Genomic DNA, 24,551 nt, shown 5'->3' with positions numbered 1-24,551 from the left:
CTGCTACAGCTCAATGCTGCTGCTCCACGCTGCTGCTGCTGTTTCATGTTGCTGCTGCTGCTTCATGTTGCTTCTGCTGCTGCTGCGGCTCCATGATGCTGCCGCAGCTCCATGCTGCTGCTCCACGCCGCTGCTGCTTCATGTTGCTGCTGCTTATGCTGCAGCTCCATGCTGCTGCTTCATGTTGCTGCTGTTTCTGCAGCTCCTGCTCCACGCTGACAGAGGAAACTCAAGAAGAAGAAGGATGCAGGAAGCTGGAAGATGTTGGGAGCTGCATCAGACTCGGGTTCAGTTTCCATGACGGAGGGAATTCTTCAACCGTGTAAAAGATTATAAACAGCTCTGCTGACTCGTATGTTCAGAGAGGAACACATCGGTCTGTAGATGATCACGTTTTCCATGTTACAGCCTTAAATTAACCCTGCAGATCTGTCAGTACTACCAGTTCTGCAAAGAACATTTACTCAAGTACTATACTTAAGTTCAGTTTTGAGGTACTTCCATGTAGGCGCTGGGAAGGCCAGGGAGGTTTTCTTGGAGTGGTCATTTTTTGGGGCTCCCTGCGCTCCCTGCTTTTAGCTTTCCATGTATGCACATGGAAGGGCAAGGAGGTGTGCTCTCCTTGCCTCATGTTTTCCACGTATGCGCGTGGAACCACGTATGCACATGGAAGGTTGCAACCTGTGTAGATGCAGGCGAACTGAAGCTTCATGAAGCATCAAAGCTTTCCAGCATATTGGTTCGGAAAAGGGTTAATATCTGGATGTATCATGTGCACGAAACCACCTGGTGGTCAAAGATTATAAAACAGGCAGATATGATCTTAACCATGTGATCTGTGATATACTATATTTTGCGCCAGTAAAGGCTGTTCAGAATGACTATATATTACAAGGTAATCCATTTATATCCATATAATATAATGTCCATTTTCTAGTAAGTATATTTTGAGTTTATAACATACATGTATATTAAACTGTAATTGTTTTATGCATCTTATGTGTGTAAACCAAATCTTGGTCAATAATTGTATTGTAGTGTAGTATAATATAATAATGGCAGGAGGGGTAATATTAGTGTTCTGTGTCACTTCTGGAAAGTGGCATTGGTTTAACCAGTGTACGAGTTTCACAGGGTGCTCAGCTAGCTCCTCCTGTGGCTCTTCCATGTAAGCGCATGGAAGGCCAGGGAGGTTTGCCTGGTGTGGTCATTTTGGGGGTTTTGCTGCTGCGCTCCTTCCTTTAGCTTTCCATGTGTGCACATGGAAGGGCAAGGAGGAGTGCTCTCCTTGCCTCATGCTACCACGTAGGCTCGTGGATCCACGTATGCGCGTGGATGGGCGTAACCTGTGTAGATGCGGATGGCATCACTGTATGTCGTTTGAATCTGCACGGGTTTCACAGGGTGCTCAGCTAGCTCCTCCTGTGGCTCTTCCATGTAAGCGCATGGAAGGCCAAGGAGGTTCACTGGTGTGGTCATTTGGGGGGTATTTACTGCTGCGCTCCCTGCTTTTAGCTTTCCATGTGTGCACATGGAAGGGCAAGGAGGAGTGCTCTCCTTGCTTCATGCTACCACGGAGGCTCGTGGATCCACGTATGCGCGTGGATGGGCGCTACCTGTGTAGATGCGGATGGCATCACTGTATGTCGTTTGAATCTGTACGGGTTTCACTGGGTGCGCAGCTGGCTCCTCCTGTGGCTCTTCCATGTAAGCGCATGGAAGGCCAGGGAGGATTGCCTGGTATGGTTGTTTTGGGGGTCTTTGCTGCTGCTCTCCCTGCCTTTGGCTTTCCATGTGTGCACATGGAAGGGCAAGGAGGAGTGCTCTCCTTGTCTCATGCTACCACGTAGGCTCGTGGATCCACGTATGCACGTGGATGGGCAGGGAGGTCCCAGAGCAGAGCCATACCGCCAAATATAAATGTATATATTACTGCATGTAAATAAAGTTCTTTGACTAAAGTGGTCCTGACTGAAATAGGTTGATTTAAGAGTTGTTATTTACATAAGACGTCTTACCTCCTTGTATAGCTTGTTTTTGTGGCATTTTCTGTTTTGCTGGCATATCTCTGGCACAGGAAGATGGCGTCCCCATTCCTGATCCTGCCTACGTAGCTCTAATTGGCTTGGTTGTTTTTCCTACGTGGGAAGCAGCCGTCACCGAGCACAACACCAGACCATTTGAATAGCTGAAAAATCTGATGTGGGCAGCGATTGAGCCATCTGAAACCAGACTGACGTGTGTAGAGGGATGCTTTAATGTGGACTGTAGCACAATATGTATAGGAAGATGAAGAAAAAGAGACGACCAAACAACGGTCAGTGTGTTTACATTTAATACAGGCAGGTTTTATATGGATGCGTAGGTATTAATTCAATTCAATTTATCTTTATATAGCGTCAAATCATAGCAGAAGTCATCTCGAGACGCTTTTTATTTAGAGCAGGTCTAGACCGTACTGTGGACGGCCCACATTTCCCAGCATGCCTGCCTAGTGCAGAGTGCTGGACTGAGTAGTTTAAGTTTGCTGTTTTATGTTCCAAAATACAAAGTTTACTTTTGTTAGTGTTTGTAAAGTGATGTGTCTGTTCAGAACACGGTGGCTTATGTTGCTAATTGTGATTTTTATGCTGGTTTATAGTTTTAACCATGAGTGAGGGGCTGTTGTATTTCTTGAGTACAGCTGTATTTTCCTTAATGTGCATGTGATTGGGTGGGGCGGAAGAAAACATTGTTGATCTTGCTATTGATTTTGATCGATTTTCAAGCTAAGCACAACCAAACGCAGACATTTTTATAAATGTTGTACTGAAAACACACTGTGAAAGGTTAAAAGTTATAAGGCGAAAACACAGGCAACTCCCAGATCGGACAACGTCGTGGTAGCTACCTGTCAATCACAAGGTAGCCCCACCCTAAAGCATCCCCTGCTTTATGGTCTATTTGACTCTAAATGGGACCATAATTTACTAAATGAACATCATGCTGTATTGAAGAAGACTTGAAACTAGCGATAGAGACCATAAACTCATGTTTACAATGTTTACTGAGTTAATAAATCAAGTGAGAAGTAGGCTCATTTTCTCATAGACTTCTATACAATCACACTTCCGCCCCCTGCTGGCTGTTAGAGAGAATGCAAGTTTAAGGCACTTCAGCATTGGCTTCACTTTTCAGACTCAGAGGTTGGCCACTGCATGGGATTTTGATCATAAAGCAATATTGTCAGTAAACGAGTACAAGCTGCTGAAAATAAAAGAAGATGTACCACCTCCTTTGTTGGAAACTGAAAGTAATTTCAATAATATTAGTCTGAGTGCTTGTTTTTATAAAGGTTTCTTTTTACAAGTGTTTTCATATTGTAAACACATCAATATACCATTTGATTCTGAACCTTTAAAAAGCCTTTATTCCATCTGCAAGTAAAATAATAGTAATAATAATAAAAAAACACAACATAAACATTCTCTATTTGAAGTTTTGTTGGTCAGATAAATTACAGTTTTTGTCCCCTGTAAATTCATGTGCCCCTCCGTGCACGCTTCCAAGGGAATGATGATTTATGGTTGTACAGCCGAGCCACGGTGGCTTGGTAAAAATATGCCAGGGAAAATAACAATGTTATCCTTTAATGAGTCTTTCAAAATAAATTGCCTTGGCAAAACAAGGAATGTTCCCTCTCTGGAACTGACAATTTTGTCAGTGCTTGAAAAGCCTTGGCAGTGTGCTAGTGAGTGCTTGTATTTGAAAGTAAACAACAGTTAAGTAATACACAATGGTCTGAATCGTTGGTAGGAAATGACTCGACGATTGACAGAGCCTCGACTATTTTTAGCCCGCATGAGGAGTTATTGGTTGAAGTTACTGCAGGTCAAAAGTTAACTCGCAGTGAAAAATCTAATTTGTAATGTTCTGTATTTGTCATTAAAGCCTTTATTCCTAGAGCCTGAGGAACTACTGAGAAATAAACATGATAATGGCAATAATAATAGTACTGAGAATCATATCAAAGATACTTTTTCCCTCCACAAATGAGCCTCAACGGGACATGTTTTGATGCTGCGTTAGAGAGCAGCCTTTAGTATTACACCATCCGGCATCTAGAAACGTCTATAAGCGAGCAAACTAGTCTACAGGCTTTCAAATGTTAATATGCTTGTTTACCACCGTTTACTATGTTTCAACTGTTTTACGGTTCTATCGTTTGTTTTTAATGGAAATCAGTATTGTTTGAAAGGAAATTTCCTGCTGTCAAAGTTAATGTGATAATAACACGTTAACGCAAATTCATTTTAACACCATTCATTTCTTTAACGCATTAACACAACTTGCAATTTTTAGGTTGTAGCGGGCTCAATTTTAAAGCTATAGCGAAGATACTGTTATCATATGAAACTATAAAACTTAAGGAATCTATTGGTAACAGCCGATGTCATACTAGCTTATCACGTAGGAGGTTAAATAACGCTCAAAACTTACGCTAAATTTTTGCGAGGAAAAACTGGCATGGTCATTTTCAAAGGGGTCCCTTGACCTCTGACCTCAAGATATGTGAATGTAAATGGGTTCTATGGGTACCCACGAGTCTCCCCTTTACAGACATGCAAACTTTATGATAATCACATGCAGTTTGGGGGCAAGTCATAGTCAAGTCAGCACACTGACACACTGACAGCTGTTGTTGCCTGTTGGGCTGCAGTTTGCCATGTTATGATTTGAGCATATTTTTTATGCTAAATGCAGTACCTGTGAGGGTTTCTGGACAATATCTGTCATTGTTTTGTGTTGTTAATTGATTTCCAATAATAAATATATACATACATTTTCATAAAGCAGCATATTTGCCCACTTCCATGTTGATAAGAGTATAAAATACTTGACAAATTTCCCTTTAAGGTACATTTTGAACAGATAATAAAATGTGCAATTAATTTGCGATTAATTCCAATTAACTTTGGACAATCATGCGATTAATCGCGATCATAATATATAATGTTTGAATCAATTGACAGCCCTAAAAAAAAAGTACTTTATTCCAAAAATATCTTAGATTTTTTTCATGCCCCTGAATGGGATAAGCGGTTACAGATAATGGAAGGATGGATGTTAATAGAGATACAAGATTTGCTGTGGAGACAATGTTATCTGAGTAAATGAACATGCTGTGATTATGTGCATTGTATGCAAACCACAGTTTAATAATAACCTGAAGGTGAGAGAAAAGTAAGCACACGTACGTGTTGACACATTGTATAGCTCAGACTGTGTGTGTGTGTGTTCAAGATTCAAGATTCAAGATTCAAGATGTTTATTGTCACGCCGGTTGTACAGGTACAAACGTGTGAAATACTTTTCGCTAGGAAGCTCCATTAAATAATAAATTATATTACATTTACATTACAATTATAAAAGGAAATACTTTATACAAGGGCATATTAAGAACATATGTATTAACAATATATACAGTATATACAGTATAAGAAATATTTTTGTGTAAGAATGTGTCAAATTAATTATAGATTTAAAAGTGTCGTGTCCTTAATGACCCTCAGGGACTTCCTGAGGCACCGCTGGGTGTAAAGCTCCTGCAGGCTGGGCAGCTCGCACCCGGTGATGTGTTGGGCCGAGCGCACCACCCTTTCCAGCGCCTTACGGTCCACGTTGGTGCAGCTGCCGAACCAGGTGGTGAAGCAGCCTGTCAGGAGGCTCTCTATGGTGCCCCGGTAGAAGTCCCTGAGGATTTGTGGTTTCAGTCTGAAAGTCTTGAGTCGCCTCAGAGCGTACAGTCTCTGCTGGGTCTTCCTGACTACAGCGGTGGTGTGGGTGGCCCATGTCAAGTCCTTATGGATGTTGACACCCAGGTATTTAAAGGTGTCCACCCTCTCCACCGCTGTGCCGTTGATGGTGACTGGGGGGTGAGTGCAACCCCCCCTCCTGTAATCCACGATGACCTCCTTGGTCTTTGAGATGTTCAGGGAGAGGTGGTTGTTCTGACACCACTGTTCCAGGGTGGTCACCTCCTCCCTGTAAGCCATCTCGTCGCCATGGGAGATCAACCCCACAACTGCTGTGTCGTCCGCAAACTTCACGATGGTGTTTGAAGCTCTTGTTGCCACACAGTCGTGGGTGTAGAGGGAGTACAGGAGGGGGCTGAGAACACAGCCCTGAGGCGCTCCTGTGCTTAGAGTCAGTGAAGTCGAGGTGAGGTTGTTGATTCTCACCACCTGGGGGCGTCCCGTCAGAAAGTCCAGGATCCAGTCACAGTGGTGTGTTCAGGCCCAGATCCTTGAGCTTACTGACGAGCCTGGAGGGCACTATGGTGTTGAACGCTGAGCTGTAATCCACGAACAGCATCCTCACATAGGTGTCCCTTCCTTCCAGGTGGGAGAGGGCGGTGTGTAGTACATGGGCGATGGCGTCCTCTGTGCCTCTGTTTGGGCGGTATGCAAATTGTAGGGGGTCGAGTGTGGGGGGAAGCATGGGGCAGATTAGGGATTTAACCAGTTTCTCAAAACACTTGCTGATTATGGGGGTGAGGGCTATGGGGCGCCAGTCGTTTAAGCTGGTTACTTTTTGTTGTTTGGGGATGGGGATGATGGTGGTGGATTTGAAGCAGGTGGGGACAGTCCGGAGAGATAGTGACAGGTTGAAAATTGTTGTGAAAACCCCCGCCAACTGGTGTGCGCAGGACTTCAGGACGCGTCCAGGAATGCCGTCTGGGCTGGCATCACAGCGTCTGTGTGTGTGTGTGTGTGTGTGTGTGTGTGTGTGTGTGTGTGTGTGCGTACATCTGTTGCTGTGCTCCGAGTGTCTCTATAGTAGTCAATAGTAGAGGCTTCACTGACAGATGAGGTGAGTGTTAGGAAGGCCTGTAAGTAATAAGCCGAGACGAGGTCATTACTTCTCTCTGTGCTGTACACCATTAACCTCATGGTAGAAAATCACTGGGAAACAAAGTTGTTTTCTGTTTGTATCAGCTTTTCTTCTTCTTTATTAGACTGCTTAATCAATTCCTGCAACCTCACATGCGCCAGCATGTAAAACATTGTTCGACTTGTGAAACCGATGCTCCGGTAGATATAGAAATAATTAACACCATACCCATTTGCCATTTGGTGAGAGATACTACAGCCGAGAAACAATGTTTACTCCTGTTCATTATCGGGGAAATAGTTACAGATATGCCTTTTAATGTAGAATTATTTGAGTCGATGTGATTTACACTTCTCTGATGAAGCTACATAGCACTTGGCTTTATGGTTACAACAGAGTGAAAGCCTTCATTTGTCACCGTGTGGTCCAGGACTGAGGGCGATAACATCCAATATCCAATTCCCTTCAGGCCTGGGGGCTTTACTGAAGTGTGTGGCTTTCCTTAGAATTAGCACCCGTGTATTGTGGTCTGGTGCTGACAACAGAGCAGGAGAAATCAATGACCTTCTTGCCCTCGTGAAAGAAGTGGGTGAGCGAGGACATTCATCAGATCACAGAGGTGGATCAAGTGGAATTGCAGTTGTGGCTCCAAACCTGGTGGAGACGTGGTTAGGACGCAGAGGACCTTTGAACCTCACGGGCTATATCATTTTGTGTCACACTAACACCCTATTCAGTCAGCATGAGCTCTACAGCGACTATACATTTACATCATACTTGCCAGCCCTCCCAATTTTCCCGGGAGACTCCCGTTTTTCATCCCCCTCTCCCCATTTCCTCCCGGGGTCACGATTCTCCTGCATTTCTCCCCATTTATTTTTCATCTTTATTTTTTTCTTTTCATTATCTCAACCTGTTTTTGGCACCGTACAACGTGCATAGGCCATAAGCCCTACTGTTTCCACCACGGCAATAGAGCTACTCCAAATGTCTTTTCCAGGCGGAGGAGAGCTGCTCGCGACACCACAGCGCGGTTTGAGCTTCACTCGCCTCACATCACAGGGGCGAATTATTCAGTTTTCCTTCCTGAGAATTAGAAGTTATTTAAAAGTAGGCCTATTTAAAAAAAAAAAAAGTGATTGCAGTCTACTTATTATTTTGTTATTTTTATTCTTTAAAAGTCATCAGACCAGGACCTCCAGAACCGCTTTGGTTTTGAAATCCTCCCTATTTTTGAGGTCTCAAGGTTGGCAAGTATGGTTTACATGCACATTAATATTATACTATTATGCAGCGATTTTTTAAAAATGTAGTTCCCAATGATTATCGAATAGTATTTTTGCTTGGAATGCACATCCCTAATTAAGACATGTGGGATATGCCGATATTATTCAAGCTTTAGGAGCATTCTGTGGACATGTATACAGCACTTTCAGAATATGCGTCTCATTCTGTTTTTTTTTTACGTCAGTTTGCGACACATGGCCCCTTGCCTGTTTACAGCCAGCTGTGTGCGTTAAACACAAACTAGCCGACAGTTTGCAGAGTTGCATGCTCAAAAGAAAAGCCCACATTCTGAAAGACTTGGATATCAACAGGTTTTTGGATGTGAGCAAATATTGTAACGCCGACCTTTTCAAGAAGGTGGTTGAGGAATGAAAGAGGGAGGCTGTGTTCGCCACCGGTTACGTTAAACTCAGTTTGCGTAGGCTGCACTTAAATGGGAATATTAGTGAAATATAAATTTTCATTAGCCATGTAAACAGCTTGGTAGGAATATTTTTGTCTTTTTCGGAATAAGGGCACAAGATCTGAACATTTTGTGCATGTAGTCATTGAGAGGTTAATTATTACCATACATCTACAATTATAATAATATTTTTTTTTTAATTTTGTTTTAATAAACATGGACACACATGATTCCTTTGCTTATACATTTTTCATCTAAAATCTAATACATACATACATTAACATTACTGCATCCTTCCAATAATTCTGGTGGGAAAAATGAGACAATCCTGATTAAAAAATTGGCAGTCTATATGCTGCTTTCAGTTTATTTATTCTTGGTTTCCCGGCTTCCGTAGGAGCTTTAAGTGGACGTGTATACAGAAACACCAGCAAATCCATTCAGGCTGAAGGAGATGCCATCAAGTACCTCTGGGGCCTGTGCTGTAGAAGAAGTTTACTGTCTATCAGCTTAAGGAAAGCTGTCTGTAGCAGCTTATAGCCTGTGTACATGGAGTCTCTGGTTACATGAAGGGATTATGTTATTGATATCAGATCCAGGTATACTTACTTACTTTATACTTTATACTTTATTGTCAGACAGGTCTGAAATTTGTTTTGCATAACAGCAGCTCCGTTTGCAACATCACAGAAAGGACAAAGACAATAAACAAGGATACAAACATTTAAACATTACAATCACAGAAGACAATATTCAGGGCCCTTTAACGCACATTTGATCTGGGATTAGGCTCCATATTTAGTTTAAGGATTGACTGATGCAAAAAAGAGTGCTTCAGTCTAACCTTATTAAATCGTGGAACCCTGTATCTCCGATTCGATGGTAACAGTTGATATTCACTGTTCAAAACATGATTGGGGTTAGAGACGATGTTGTTAGCCAGCCTTACGATGTTATTATGATAGGCTGATTCATAGAGTTTCTCAAGGGGTTGACCTACTATCTTTGAGCAGATTTTCATTTGTTGGAGCAGTTTTGACTTTAAAGTAGTTGACAAATTATTGTACCATGTAGTATAACAATACTGCAGGACACTCATAATCACAGAAGTAAAAAACAATAGAAGAATTTGTTTACTTGCCCCAAAAGACCTGAGGCGGCGGAGAAAGTAAATTCTTTGTTTTGTCTTTTTACAGACAAATTCAATGTGGTCCTTCCAAGATAACAGATGATCAATCATTACTCCCAAATATTTATATGAAAATACCTGCAGGATTTTTTCGTTATGAATAACAATAGGAACTTTATGAGAATCAGATGGTGAACCAAATACAATTTCTTCCGTTTTCTTTGTGTTAATCTGAAGAGCATTACTGTCACTCCACTCGACCATTTTGTTCACGCCATGTTGGTGCAGCTCAGGGTCGTCCGAGTGACTTAACAGAGATATTATAGCCGTATCATCAGAATACTTTAGGATGTATTGATTTGGTGTATTTGTACGACAGTCATCGGTGTAAAAGGTGAAAAGCATAGCTGAACTCACGCAACCCTGAGGGGCCCCGACGTTGGTTGTGATGGCAGTGGAAAGGGTTTTATTTACTTTTACAATTTGAACTCTGTTAGTGAGAAAGGAGGCATACCAGTGTATCAAATAGGGATTCAGTTCCCGCTGGACCATTTTTGACACCAAGATGTCTGTCTGTATTGTATTGAAGGCTGATGAAAAGTCTAGAAAAAGAGCTCTTGCATAGGTTTTTGGTTTGTCTAAATGTTTTGTAATAATATGAACCAGAGCGGCAACAGCGTCTTCTGTACCACAACCCTGCTTATATGAGAATTGATATGGATCAAGATTGTCTTTTGTTGTACTGACAAGATAGAGGTATACATGTGGCTTTTCCAGTGTGGTGAGAGAACATGCATATATGGATCAGAAAAAAAGCTGATTACAGAGAGCACTGCTATCTATTCACTTTGATTTATTCTTTACATTACAGATGTCTTGTTATATCTCTTTACAGTTTATGAGATAAAAAGGTCATATGAGGGCTGTGCAAAGTCACAGCAGGGGTTAAAGTCTTTCTTGCCGAGAGCTAGATGAGGAGGTTGATTTTCACTCTCGTATCTGCGGTACATATGAAGTCACCGCCAGAAGACGGCTAACTTACTATAGCTTATCACAATGACTGAAAACAGCAGGACACAGACTGGGAAATTGTCAAACTTTTCCTTTTAAGCATAAAATATCCAGGGTTGAAATAGATTAAAATACAACGTCATTGTCCAACAGGGTGGAAAATTGCCTTGCTCAACATGAATTTAGCACAGAAGCATACAACATCCTGAAGAACAAATAATAATCAGAACCATAAAATACTAAAAACAGCAATAAAAAAAACACAAATCACACAAAATTAAATTGCTGATTGCGCTTACCTGAATAAGACTGTCTTGTGAGTGTACAGTGGATCAATGTTCTAAGTAGTAGCAAGTAGTCTGATATGGTATAATTGGTCTCCACTCAACTTGCATTCAAAATCCAATTAGTTTAGTTTCCTAAGGGGCATGATACGGCATATTTTGGCAAGCATTTTGTCCGATCAACAGCCAAGGTGAGGGGACATGCTGTTTCTGTTCTAGAAAACACAGCTTAAAAAACTGGAAGGACCAACTCTGTCCCTTATCAGCCAGAAGCCATAAACGTCATGTTCTGCTAAGAAATACCTTCAACCGACACGCTGCTCTGGTTTAAACACCATCATGGATGTAAAGCAGAACGCCGCGATAGCAGTTGGTTTAAACGTGTCAACTCCACGTTTGCCTTCTCCGTTTTTACTTCAGTCGAACAGTCTTGACACTTGCTGGAAACAGAAAGGTGGCTGGTAAATTCACTCTGTAACTTGAGCCAGAGGGCATACAGCAGAAATGAGATAGAAGAAGTTGTGACACAAGTATTTACCACCACATCTCCGCTCCAGCACACTGTACAGCTCGAGAAGCACAACTTTGAAAAGTAGCTGTCAAAACACAAATCCAGTAGATTAGAAAATAATTAGTTTGCAGTAAAAATAAATGCCTGGGCTGTCAAAGTTAACGCGATAATAGCGCACATTTTTTCTCATGGCACTAATTTCTTTAACGCATTAATGCAACTTGTGACTTCGGATGTTGTAGCGGGCTCATACTAGTTTGTCGCAATTGCAAAAGAGATTTTTTTTCGCAGTGGATTTCATCTGGTTAAATAAAATAAAGTTAAGGTGGCCAAGTTGTACTGTTAGATGTAGAAACAGCTACTCACAGTTTACCACTAATGGAGGACCTCCAGTACGACTGCCTCACCTGAAAGCCCTCTGTGCTGTTTGGATTATGCATAAATTAAATGTGAGTGAAGTATCCCTGAAGGGAAATTGTGTGTACATTGTGTGCAGGTTTCGTACAATGTACACAGTGTACTGTAAGAAATGTGCTAATTACATTGTAATTTGTAACCTTGTCTTGGAACAACATTTCTTGCCATCGCAGGCTGAATGTGTGAATGGAATCAAATATTTGTCAGCCTCAGCACAGAAAGGGGGTGTGGGCGGACAGAGGACAACATCTGTCTGCTGTATTATGGGCTCTTTGATTTGTGCCCGGTCCAGATGGGCCGTCACGCTTCATGGTTTCACACGGCAAACGCTACAGTAACAAATGACTCAGGCAGTGATCCAATGACGGGGACTCTCACTAGGACAAACAAAAGGCCAGATGAATGGGCATCTGTGGCTGACTGCAGCAGTAGATTGTCCCTCCTGTCCTATGAAGCCTGGCGAAATAAAACTTTAAATGTCAAAACATGAAACGCTGAGTGATGACAAAGCACTAAAGTGCAGGCCCCGTTATTGATAGACCCTGAGTGTAATAGCTCTTTTTTAAACATCCGTTATTTATAGAGTAACATTATTTTCATAGCTGAATTCAAAGTATTAACTGAAATCAGATAATGTGCTGTACTCTGAAGCTAAAAGAAAAACCTCTCAAATGCTAAACCAATACAAATTGTGAGCCCCCCATCCCTGATGATTTGTCTAGATATGTGGTCCATACGATATTATGATTCATACCGTAATATCGCAATATTGTATTGATACACAGACATCGTGTATCGATCTTTTATTATATAAACTATTAACCTCTTAACAATCCGACAGCCGTAATTCTGTCTTTCAGAGGTTGTAGCAAGCTCAGTCTTAAAGGGGACATATCATGCTCATCTTCAGGTTCATGTTTGTATTTTGGGTTTCTACTAGAACATGTTTACATGCTTTAATGTTCAAAAACACATAATTTTCCTCATACTGTCTGTCTGAATATACTTGTAGTCACGCTCTGTCTGAAATACTCAGTTTTAGCGAATTTCAACGGAATTGCGTTGCTAGGCAACAGCTTGGGTCCATGTTTACTTCCTGTCAGCTGATGTCATTCACATACACTGCAACAGGAAATACAACTGGGACACATTTAGTATGTTTATGTTTAAAACTGTGTAATGGTCTAAATATTGTAGATTTGTGACATCACAAATGGACAGAAATCCTAACGGCTTGTTTCAAACACACATTTTCTGAATACGGGCTGTGTGTATTTCTCCATGGATTGAGTGTTTTGATACTTTCACATTATTTATATATCACTTAAACCTGCTTTATAATATAAAAGACATGACTTTTTACAATATGGGACCTTTAAAGCTAGAGTGAAAATCCTGGTATCACATGAAACTATGTTAGTTGTGAAACCTAAGGAATTGACTGGTACAAACATGTCATGTTAGTTTGTAAATACATTTTTGCGAGGAAAAACTGGCATGGCCATTTTCAAAGGGGTCTCTTGACCTCTGACCTCAAGATATAAAACTGTATTATTTAACACAAATCTTGACAAACTGCATAATTTGTATTTGAAAAAAGATATTATATCGCAATATATATATATCACAATACTATGTTTTTATGTGTTTTTATGCTTGCTGTAGCAGAAATTGCCCACTTGGGACCAATAATAAATAGTTTTGACGTGATTCATCTACTAGATGGAGACATAGACCATGTTTTCACGTGGACGGCTGAGGATAGGCTCTTCGATGCTGGAGGAAGGCAGTGTGCAAATTCTCCTCCATGTCAAATGAATACAGATGGCCGGAATCAACTCAGAAATGATCCAGAGACATTGGAGTAGCCATTAGCAGCATTGATATGCCCTCGAACACAACTTTTGATCACAAAACAGCAAAGGTAAGACATCATTTATGGTTCTGGCTGTATAAAGTAATGTTTTTTTTCTCTTCTGTGGCTGCTCATTCAGTGAGTTTTGGTCGTAGAGTGATACAACTTATACCGTTGGAATCTGTGGCGTCTCAGCTTTTATAATGAGCATGAAGCATGTAATAGCAAAACCGCTAGCACCACTACGCATGCATGCACCCTTGGCTTGTTTTTGCTGTGTGCTCATTTAGTTGCTTGGTGTTGGAACTGCGTTTTGTTTTGGTAAAAATGGTCATCGTGAGCTTTTGGCCGAGCTTATTCCTGTTATGTGGGTGTAGTGTGGGTATGCAGGATGAATATGTTTTATATGTTTAACATGTCTTTATCTGGTGTTTGTTGCATTGTGCACAACTGCCGCTGTGTTTTTGGATCGAGCTTCCATTCTGTGCGCTGCCTTTGATTTTTTTCTGGGAATGTCGCCACTGAGACCCAGTTTGCAGTACTGTAGATGCAAGCACTTTCATTGTCTTACCTCATACGACAATAGATGGTGATTTAATAGACATTTATTTCAATGAAAATCTTCGAGATTATTACTTTAACATAAGCATACATTTTTTTATTAATGCAGTCATCGTTACGAGCAGATTTTATATTGCAAGATTGGATATTTGGGAGGAGACCAAATTAAATTCATTGTTAGTGAATATTTTATTGATCAATTTCAGTATCAACGTTTTGGAGATTTCAGATACGTTGACTAACACCATTTCGGAGACGGGGTAGCACCAACAATGGGAAACATTAAAGCCGGGCATACGCTGTACGATTTGATAAATGTTGTTGTGTAATTCCTACTCCTAGTGTACGATTGGATCATTTGCGATGTAAAGCCAAAGCACACAATTTATGTACTCACACTGGATGTATATATATATAAATTAAAAAGAACTCTGCCCCTGCAGACCGTTCTGGCGGTTGACAGCTGTCAATAAAGATTCATTTGAAAGCTCCGAGGCAGGTAAAGTTTGTTTGCTAGCAGAGATCTGTACGGTTCACAATGCTAACAAGGCAGAAACATGCTGCCTTGATCATCTCTGCCATCCAGTCCACTGAAACGTCTAAAAAAACAGAGGCGGTGGCGTAACGTTGGTGGCGAGGAAGACGTGGACAGTATGGCTTGTCCATTTTGTAGAGAGTATTGGAGGTAATCTAGCTACGTTTTACTATATCTGTTGTACATCGTTATCTTGATACCTACGCTCTGTCAGAAAAGCAGAAATAAAGCACTTACGTTGGGTGTCGGCTCGTGGCTCTGCTTCAACTGTGTGAGAGCCTGTGGATGGCCGATCAAAATTTCCGACTGTCCGGCGGCTGGTCCGGAGGAGTTGATCGGTCCTCAGTCCCCACCTTGTACACTGCACGGCAAACAACTAAAATTAGTTGTGCAGCTCAAAATTTGGGCCAGAAACGAACAGGCTAAAATCATACAGTGTATGCTCAGCTCACCAGGTAAATGTTAAAAGCATTGGAAAGGGCTAGGTGAAAAGATTGTTTTTTTCAAATTTGGGGAAAAATGGGCATGTTTTCTACTTACTGTGCATGCTAAGGTGTGGCATTCAATTCAGCATTGTTAGTGATCGCTAACACAGTAATATGTGGCGCTCCAGTTTCTTGGCCTTCACTACAATAGCTCCTTGTGTGTTGAATTCCTGCGCCAGTTGTTATGGAGTGGGTTGCTGCTGTAGCCTACCGTGTTCAGCTGTGTTCAGCCCACCACCACCAGCAGCCCTTCAGCTTGATGGTAGCAGGAGGAGGCCTGGAGGAGTCCTCCATCTGGAACTGATGCACATCTTCAGGCCCGAGACAGCATCTGATACACTTGTATATTATTCTAATTATACAAGCTACAATGTTGTAAGACGGAAAGCAATTTCATCAATGTCATATTGTGTACAAAATTTAAATTTAAAAAATACTGCGGGGGTTCTTCCACCTTAGGAAGGGAGAGCATCTAAACTTGATTTACTCATGAATGCAGGCAGCTCCATCATCACATAAACTCTATCCCCCACGTACTTTAGATTATTCCGTCAGATGACATAATTAATTATCCTCATGATCTACATCATCTGGTATTATGTGTGTTTTGAACTTGCAGAGCGCCGGGCAGCACTCTTTATTCTGATGTGGATGATCCTCTGAATCCCATTCTGGAACTTTATTATTTTATTCATGAGATCTGCTGATACATTATCAGGCTTGGATGGAGACATGGGAATCCATTTGGTGTCTTTTCCTCTGCTGGAGGTTGATCAGTGCCATTGCTCGTGTGGGCCATTGTCATGTTTCAAAGTGCCTCGTCGTGGCTTTGCTTCAGCGGAGATCTTCATTTCCTTTTTTTCGCTTGTGTCACTTGTTTCTGATGCTTGTCTCCTGTTTGATGACTTTTCGCTTCCTGACTCTGGAATATTCATCGCTTTTTACTTCTGTTCGCCTCTTTTTGTTTCTCCTTTGACTTTTGGATGAAACTAAAAAGCATTTCTTATGTTTTGTTCTTTTTCTGTTCATCTGAGAATGTTTTTTTCCCCCTCATTGATTGAGGTTTTTTCACCCCTACTCAGTTAGGAATACATCCATACATAATTATGGAACAAAACATACCACACCAGTTATCTACGAATATACATTTTTATACATTTCATGATCTGCAATACTTGCTGTAAGCGGTGGAAATTAAAATATGTAATGTGTTTGATTTCCAGTTGGTGAAATAATTTCATTTGCATATTTTCCCAGGATGCAATTAGAAAACAATTCCATCGTTTATCTGAAAAGAGGAAATAATTGCTGTAGGCCATATGGTTACGTCATTTGATAAACTTACTCTATTGAAAATAAATGACTCGAGCACAATTGATAAACCTGTTACCTCTATCCATAAATAAAATTTATATTTGTTTCCAATAGAGACTTTTTTTCAATGAGATGAATTTCAGTTTTTTCAATTGTAAATGCCAAGCTTAATAAATAGGTTTGCCTCACTGAGAAAAGTTTTATCAAACCCAGTCCATCTGCTGCATCTGCAGTTGTCATTTGTTGATGGATTCCATTGAGGCTGATTTTCACGCCTTCATTAGTTACTCCGGTAATTAATAAACCAAACATTATGATGACTGGAGATGTCGAGATGTAACGTTGACCTGTAAGTTTCTATGAAGAAGGAATCTGTACTACAAACTACTACTACACACTAGGCAGCGCTGATCAAATATGAATCAATATTATGTTACGTTAATGCCTATTTCTCTCAAATGTTTTCAGAATCATCATGTAGTGCACTGGTTTAGCTGTAAAATGAGAAAGTTTGTGACCTGGCAGCCATGATGAGATATCTTGAGGGAATACCAAGTGCCGCTCACATGACCGGAGCACAGCCAATAGGAATGCTCTCTCTCTGAAATAACCTGTGATTGGTCAAAGTCTCCCGTCCAGGGCTAGATATTCTAAAGCCTGAAAACAGAGCCATGAGGAGGAGCAGATGTCTAGTTATCTCTCAGAACACTTGAATTACAATATGCTGAAAGGTTATGGTTTACTTATGGAATTTTTGCCCAATGAGGCCAAAAAATTGTTGACTACTGAAGCTTTAAAAAGTGACGCCAAGGGGTCGAGACCAAGTGTCTGTATGTGACGAGTTGAGAATGAGAATGGGTTGGCTGAGCTGTGATGTGATTTTGGCGTAGTGACCACCCTCTTCAATGCAGCATCACTGCTACACACTGACGCACATTCATAACAACAGGAACAGCTGTAAAACGATGAATACATTTTTCTGAGCATCACAGACACTTTGCAATGACAGCATCAAATACCAAGGCTTTCTCACGGCCGTTGGCGATACCGCCACACAAGGCACCCTTTAGTGTCTGTATGAGACGCACCAGTCTTCCAATTAACTATTGGAAACTCCTCTTTTCGCTCTTTAAACTAGGTGACCTAGTTTAAAGAGCGAAAAGACACAATGGATGGGTCCAACAAACACAAGGCTTTCATCCAGGAGACCGCTGTTCGTTTCCTGTGCTCACAACATTCAGTGTCATTTTCACTTTACAAACGTAGTAGTTTTAAGCCCAACCATGTAGTTTTTTTCCTAAACCTAACTAAGTGGTTTTGTTGCCTAAACCTAAAGTGACGCCAAGGGTAACTATAGTGGTTTTGATGCCAAAAATGAAGTGACGCCAAGGGGCGTGACAAAGTGGCCGTATGTGAGGAGTTGGGATGAGAACGTGTTGACAGTGACTAGTTTAAAAAAAGCTGTATCACAGGAAGTATACATGCCCATATGGGCCCAAAAACCGGAGCCCAGTGACCAACTTTCGCCATCATGGAAGCTTAATATATCCTTCTTTCTACAGAACAGATATGATATTACAGAATTGATATTGATCTTCTCATCCAATTCCCGGAGAGATATTTTATTATTTCCCGAAATGTCAGAATATTCCAAAGCTTTTGCTCATCTTCCCTTCGTCTCAGTCTCAGAACTCTTCTAAATAATTTCAGAAAATGCAGCTGGCTGTGCAGTGATTGAACAACAGACAAGTGGGGAAAGCAAGAAATCAGTTCTCTATTGTGTAGCTGTTTTCTTCTCTCGAGTCATCAATACAAATCGCACAGAGAAGAGAGAGCATTAGTGGCCTTTTTCTCTTCCTTTCTCCGCCCAAACAGTGATAGTGTGAGAGTATTATTAATTCTGGCTTCATCATCGCTGGTATTTCTTTTCCTTTTTCTTTGCTCTCATTTATAGAGGTGTAAATCACCCTCCCCCTCTCCAACACCTCAAACCCACCAAATTGAGCTCTCGATGCCGCCCGGGCCCCAGAGCAGTGAACACAAATGTCAGCTAGATTACCAGTCTAATTGGCACAGCGTTGGCCCTGCTTTCCAAAGCAGAGAGCTAGCCTGAGAGCTGGAATGCGGCAGTGAGGACAGTAATTCACAGAGCCCACATCTGAACCGAGCAGACTGGTGAGGGGGAGGAACCCTTTTCTCTTCTCAGGTTCATATTCTGCACACACCGATGCACCACTGCTAGCATGCACATGCATAAACAATGATGCACAGAAACACACCCAGGATACAAAACTCACATTAAGCTGGGCACACACCCTCATACTGTGGGTAAGGCCCGATCGGCATGTTTGGTCTCTTTATGGAATACGAAAAATATCATGAAAATGCAAATCCCTGCTGTGGATGGAATGTAGAGAGGAAAGGAAATTTCGATGACTTGGACCAGGCATTTAAATTAAAACTGTGGAAAACAACAACACTTTGTTCCATACCATGCAAAAGTTTTTCATTTCATATATATACAATAATGTAATGTTAAATGGGACACTTACAGTAATAAACTATGTCTATACTACTATATCACAAACTCTGCAGCTCTTTTAGGCTTTTTAGCATCTTTTAGCTAATTGTTTGGTATTTATAGCAAATTAACTCTACGGTTCAGCCTCGGTGCGCTCATCAACCCCATTTCCAGTAAAGCAGCAGGCAGCTGTTTTCAGCAAAGAAGCTCTGATAGACCAACAGTACGCTACCAGCCCAACACTAAATGGCAGACAGATGACAAATGTAGTGATAGCTTGAGAATGAAGTGGAGCATTAAGGTGCAAAAGAGCCAGATATTCAACATATTTTCATAATGTTTGTTATGATATTTTATGTGTGTGACGTTACTGACTGTGCCGACGTAAAACCATCATGTGGCGGCTGCATCGGCGTGTGCGTGACCAGCAAAAACTTGGATATATGAATATGAGACTGCTGAAACCGGCCGGCTTAGATCAGCTGCTGATTGACGGTGCGTCTCTAGCTGTTAGTTTAGGAAACGTTTGATTAATGCAGCAGAGTTTTCTTTGAGCAGCCCATTTTTTAAACATCAATACCGCAGTCGATCATGTTCATTTAATTTTGGGAAGCCAAAATCGTGATTGCGATGAATATTCGATTAATTGAGCAGCCCTACCATAAGGTGGTAATATTTAGATTTTAGACACCTTGTTCTGTTCCATGAGCGACAGCTGCTCCACAAAATGTCATTGTAGTACAAAATCCTCCCACTATTTATGTCTAGACCGACCGTGTTCTCTGTGCTTCAGAGTTAATCTGCTCATTTCACAAAGTGGAAGACTGTATTGTACTCCGACAACAATCCACTTTGTCAGCCGATGATGGCTATTGGGGCTCAACAAACTGTAAGTCCCATCAGCCTGTTTGTCAGAGTGTGATCAAAAAGAGAGAGTTGTCGGGGACATTACCTCATTAATACTTTACAGTTCACAAATAAACAACTGACACGGCTAATATGAGGCAGCACTCTAAACCAGAGATGCAACCAGTGCAAGGTCACGAAGCAGATATCAGTAGCACAGGCTTTACTTCATGTTTTCTGTCGAGAAATAGGACGATAGGGAGCAACGCATGTATACACCTTGTTTTTGGTTGGCGTTTTATTGTGTTGCTCAGCTGTATCTGATCAAGAATGAGCTATTAACTGAACTGTGACTGTTTTTAGCCTCCGTTATTGTCAAATAATTTATCTTCTTTTGGCACAAAAAGACACAAACATTAGAGGAACAATGTTGTTTTGCCCGGTAGAAAGCAAATTTAGTTTCGGCTTAAAGTAGCTAATTTAAAGTGTCCCCACAGTGAAACATCAGTTATTTGAACAGAATTCAAGAGAAATCCATTCATCATTAGATATTGTTTCTATGTGTATTTGGAGAGAGCAATAACAATAGCATCGTCGGAGCAAGAGAGCAAGCTCTTACAAACACGAAAGTCGTGGCACTTATACTTAAAATGGAAACAATGGATTTTTTCCATTTATTGCTGAATGTCAGCGTTAATTGGCTGCACTAGAAAAATTGCCCCTCTGCATGTTTGCAATAAATGTGCAGTTTGCTGAAACATTTTCTGCTAGAATGCCGGAAATTACTCGAGTGTAGGAGTGGTTAATGCCTTTGAAAAATCTAGCCTGTGACCCGAGACTTTGACCAATCATAGGTCATTTCAGAGAGAGAGCATTCCTATTGGCTGTGGTCCGGTCATGTGCACTACAAGATACAACCGTGCGCTACAAGATGATTCTGAAAACATCTGAGGAGAGAAATAGGCATTAACGTAACATAATATTGATTCATATTTGATCAGCGCTGCCTAGTTTGACCGTTTGGTCAGAGTTCGCGAGTGATTGACAGCCGGCTCTCATAGACAGCAGATGGACAGCAGACCTCAGGTCAGCTCTTACTGCTCGTTTTCCTCCGGTCTGTGAAATCTTGCAGATGCCGTTAGGAGCACTGGAGGACACAGAGGCACATGTTTTTTTTCAGGTTACCTGTTTCATGTACTACTGTCACGATATAGCGACCGTTTTATAGAAATCACTTTTTTTAATCATATTTGCTCCAATCTCGCCTACTACAGCTTTAAGTAAAACAAAAACAGAAGCTGTCTGCACTAGGGATGCTAATTTAGATTTTTTTTTTTAACCGATAACCGACCCTCGTTATCCGATTATTAACTGTTAACCGACAAGATTAATGCGTCGCATGCAGCGGTGCGCCAGCCCCCCGCTCCTCTGAGTTTTGCTCAGCTTTTTAATTAATTTTATATATTTCTTTTAACCGTTTAACCGATAGCATTAATCGGTTAAAATTCTTAATGTCGGTTAACGGTTAATTATTAACATCCCTAGTCTGCACTTTGACATGCTCATTGTTAAAGTACATCCAGTATATATTTCCTTACTTTTAATCACCTCTCCGCGTTTTGTTTTCTTTTGTTCCTTCTCTTTCTGTGCAACCTCTCATTTACAATGGCTAAATAATTCTCTGCATGTGTTACAATGATTACAGACTGCTGCAGGAAAAATTAGGGGATTCTAGTGCACTTTGTACTCTCCATTACCAGCCACTTGTGGAGTGTGTTGGGGCTCTCCGAGGTGGAGAAGAGGTCGTAGCCTCTGACCTCTGTGTTAACAGAATCACCAGGCTCTTCTCAGCAGTGCAGAGCCACTTGCCCTCTGGCCCCTTATTCATCCGTTGGGGATAATCATGAGTTGGTGTGATCATCAGAGGTATGAAATTGTAAGGTCTTATTTTTTGGTGTTACTATAGCCACAGACCTGTGCTTTATCAATCACAGATTACAGACAGATCCTGGTTGGATATGTGATGTTTTTAGAGATTAAACAAGACTGAGAGTCTACCGGCTCAGTAGTGGTCCTTTTGAGGCTGTACTTAGGAACGGCAGTGCGTAGGGCTAAATGCTAACTTTAGCATGCTAACATACTCACAATGACAATGCTAACATGGTGGTGTTGTCATGAAGGAAACCTTGGCTGCACCTGCAGGATTTTTTTTACCTAACCTGCCTATTCCCACAATCCATTTGCTTAAGCGAACAAACTGGCCCATAAAGTCTCCAGCCAGATACAATCAAACTTTATCCAATACTTTCTGGGATCTGATTGAACAGCTATTACTGGGCGACTCCTCCGTCTGCAAAAAGAAGTCTGATTGTATAGAATCTATGAGAAAATGAGCCTACTCTCTTGATTTATTACCTCAGTAAACATTGTAAACATGAATTTATGGTCTCAATCGCTAGTTTCAAGTCTTCTTCAATACAGCATGATGTTCATTTAGTAAATTATGGTCCCATTTAGAGTAAAATAGACCATAAAGCAGGGGATGCTTTAGGGCGTGGCTACCTTGTGATTGACAGGTCGTTACCACGGCGTTGTCCGGTCTGGGTGTTGTCTAGTGTTAGCTTGATGCTGACACATAATGGGTATTGCCATTAACGCACTAACGGAAATTAGCATTGCAATCATGATGATATTATCTTGTAAAATTAACATGCTTAACATAAAACAACGTGTGCTCATTCTTACAGGAATTCATTTCCTATGCTCTGTGGAAATGAACTAATTAGCTGCTAACATCACATTGGTAGCTTAATCTGCTACTCTACTGCTTCAACACTCCACACTGACCAATAACAGCAACCTCACAGGATCTAAACTCAACACTATGTGGTGACATTGTTAGCTTATGGAAGATAATGTTATGTTCAATAACAAGTGATTACTGTTTATGTTTACTACAGGTATTCTGCTGTTCTCTACTATAGCCAAGAAAAGAAGAGTCGTTGTCATGTTGGTCTTTTAATACAAATTTTATACATTCAATGTTGTGTACATTTTTCCCCATGATATCGAAAATGGTGTTGAATATTGATATTTTTCAGGGTATCGTATCGGAGTTAGAAATTCCAGTACCACACTAGTGTTTTGGTCGCCTAAAAATGCATTCAGTTGTACTTAGCCCCACCCTCTCATGTCACTTCTGGTTGCAAAAAAACAAGATGGTGACGGCCACAAACTTTCTTTTATAGGAAAGTGTTTTTGAATGATTTAATATGATGCTGGCTTTTATCATCCCTCTCTGGCCATTTTATTCTGCTTTCTAAAATGTATTTTATCCCCAGATGTTTCTTGTTTCTATGATTGTTTTTATTTTATTCTTTGCTGATTTATTGTTTTTTGTTGTTTTTCTGTTTTGTTGATTTGTTTTTTCTGAAGAGCACTTTGTAACCTTGTTTAGAAAAGTGCATTATAAATAAAGATTATTATTATTATTATTATAAACAAAGATGGTTACATCCACAAACCAAGAACCAAGATGGTGACGGCCACAAACTAAGATGGTGACAGCCACAAACCAAGATGACGACGGCCAAAAAACCGACTCGAGGCCTCAAAACCGTAATCCACAAACCAATGGGTGACGGCACGGTGACTACGTCCACCTCTTATATATACAGCATATATGAGCAAGCTACAACGTGCAAACAGAAAACTATCCAGTCCGTGTAATTTAAGTATTAAAACCTGACCGCATGGAGGCGGGGATGTGCCGATCCGGGCAGCGAATATGATGTAATAGCACTTTGTTGCTTGGAAATAGAACAGAAGCATACCCTAATGTGCATTTAAGCTCATCACGACACCTCTGGTGTGTGGGCTTAACGTTACAATAGGTGCAGCTGTTTTCACGTACTGTTTGTTATAAGCTGCCGGTGTGTGCTGCCAGTAAGGCCTGCTCAATTTCTATGTTCTCTTAAAAAATCTCACAGACATTTTCAGGGGTTTCTTTAAGCTAAGATTGGAAATAAATCACAATATGGAAACGGCATTGCAGATGAGAACAATTGCAAACAAAAAATAGAAGCCACATTTGAATCAAAACAATTGAAAGCTGACTATGTTATTGAAGATTTTTCTGAGAAAACTAGATGATTTTTGTTTGGGTCTCTGTATATTCACATATCAGAGACACCACTGACATTAAATGAGTAAGTATTTTAATCTTCGTGGCTAAGTCATGGGTATTAATTGTTTGTTAAAAAGCAGCACTATGACTCTGAATCCAATGAAAGGACAGATTTATTGCTCAGACTTGGGAAGAATGGGAGTCTCTGACAGGAGTGGGCATATAATACATGATGTGGGTGTTATTTACATGCAGGTGCTGCTGTAGGGGATCTGAAATGGAAAGATGATGTGGACAACACGGCTGACCAGACTCAACACCTTCAACAATCGCATACAAATAAATGTCATCATTAATTCTGATATATCCGGCTACTGCATTATCCACCACCCT

General features: G+C 40.9%; 2 protein-coding genes across 3 annotated transcripts in view; one reads left to right on the top strand and one right to left on the bottom strand.

The window, feature by feature from the left end:
* The window catches only part of ubap1lb (ubiquitin associated protein 1-like b), a 424,774-nt gene that overhangs the window by 321,920 nt on the left and 78,303 nt on the right, over positions 1-24,551 (bottom strand). The gene's annotated exons all lie outside the window — the stretch shown is intronic.
* Positions 6,587-24,551, top strand: part of LOC141761609 (uncharacterized) — a 28,463-nt gene continuing 10,498 nt past the window's right edge. The window contains exon 1 of the mRNA XM_074625056.1: positions 6,587-6,734. Within this exon, the coding sequence (XP_074481157.1) occupies positions 6,587-6,734 (148 nt within the window). The remainder of the gene's footprint in view (positions 6,735-24,551) is intronic.

The sequence above is a fragment of the Sebastes fasciatus genome, chromosome 2 (genome assembly GCF_043250625.1).
Source record: "Sebastes fasciatus isolate fSebFas1 chromosome 2, fSebFas1.pri, whole genome shotgun sequence".
NCBI lineage: Eukaryota > Metazoa > Chordata > Actinopteri > Perciformes > Sebastidae > Sebastes > Sebastes fasciatus.
The sequence above is the reverse complement of the archived record's forward strand: the minus strand, read 5'-3'. Positions and strand labels throughout refer to the sequence as shown.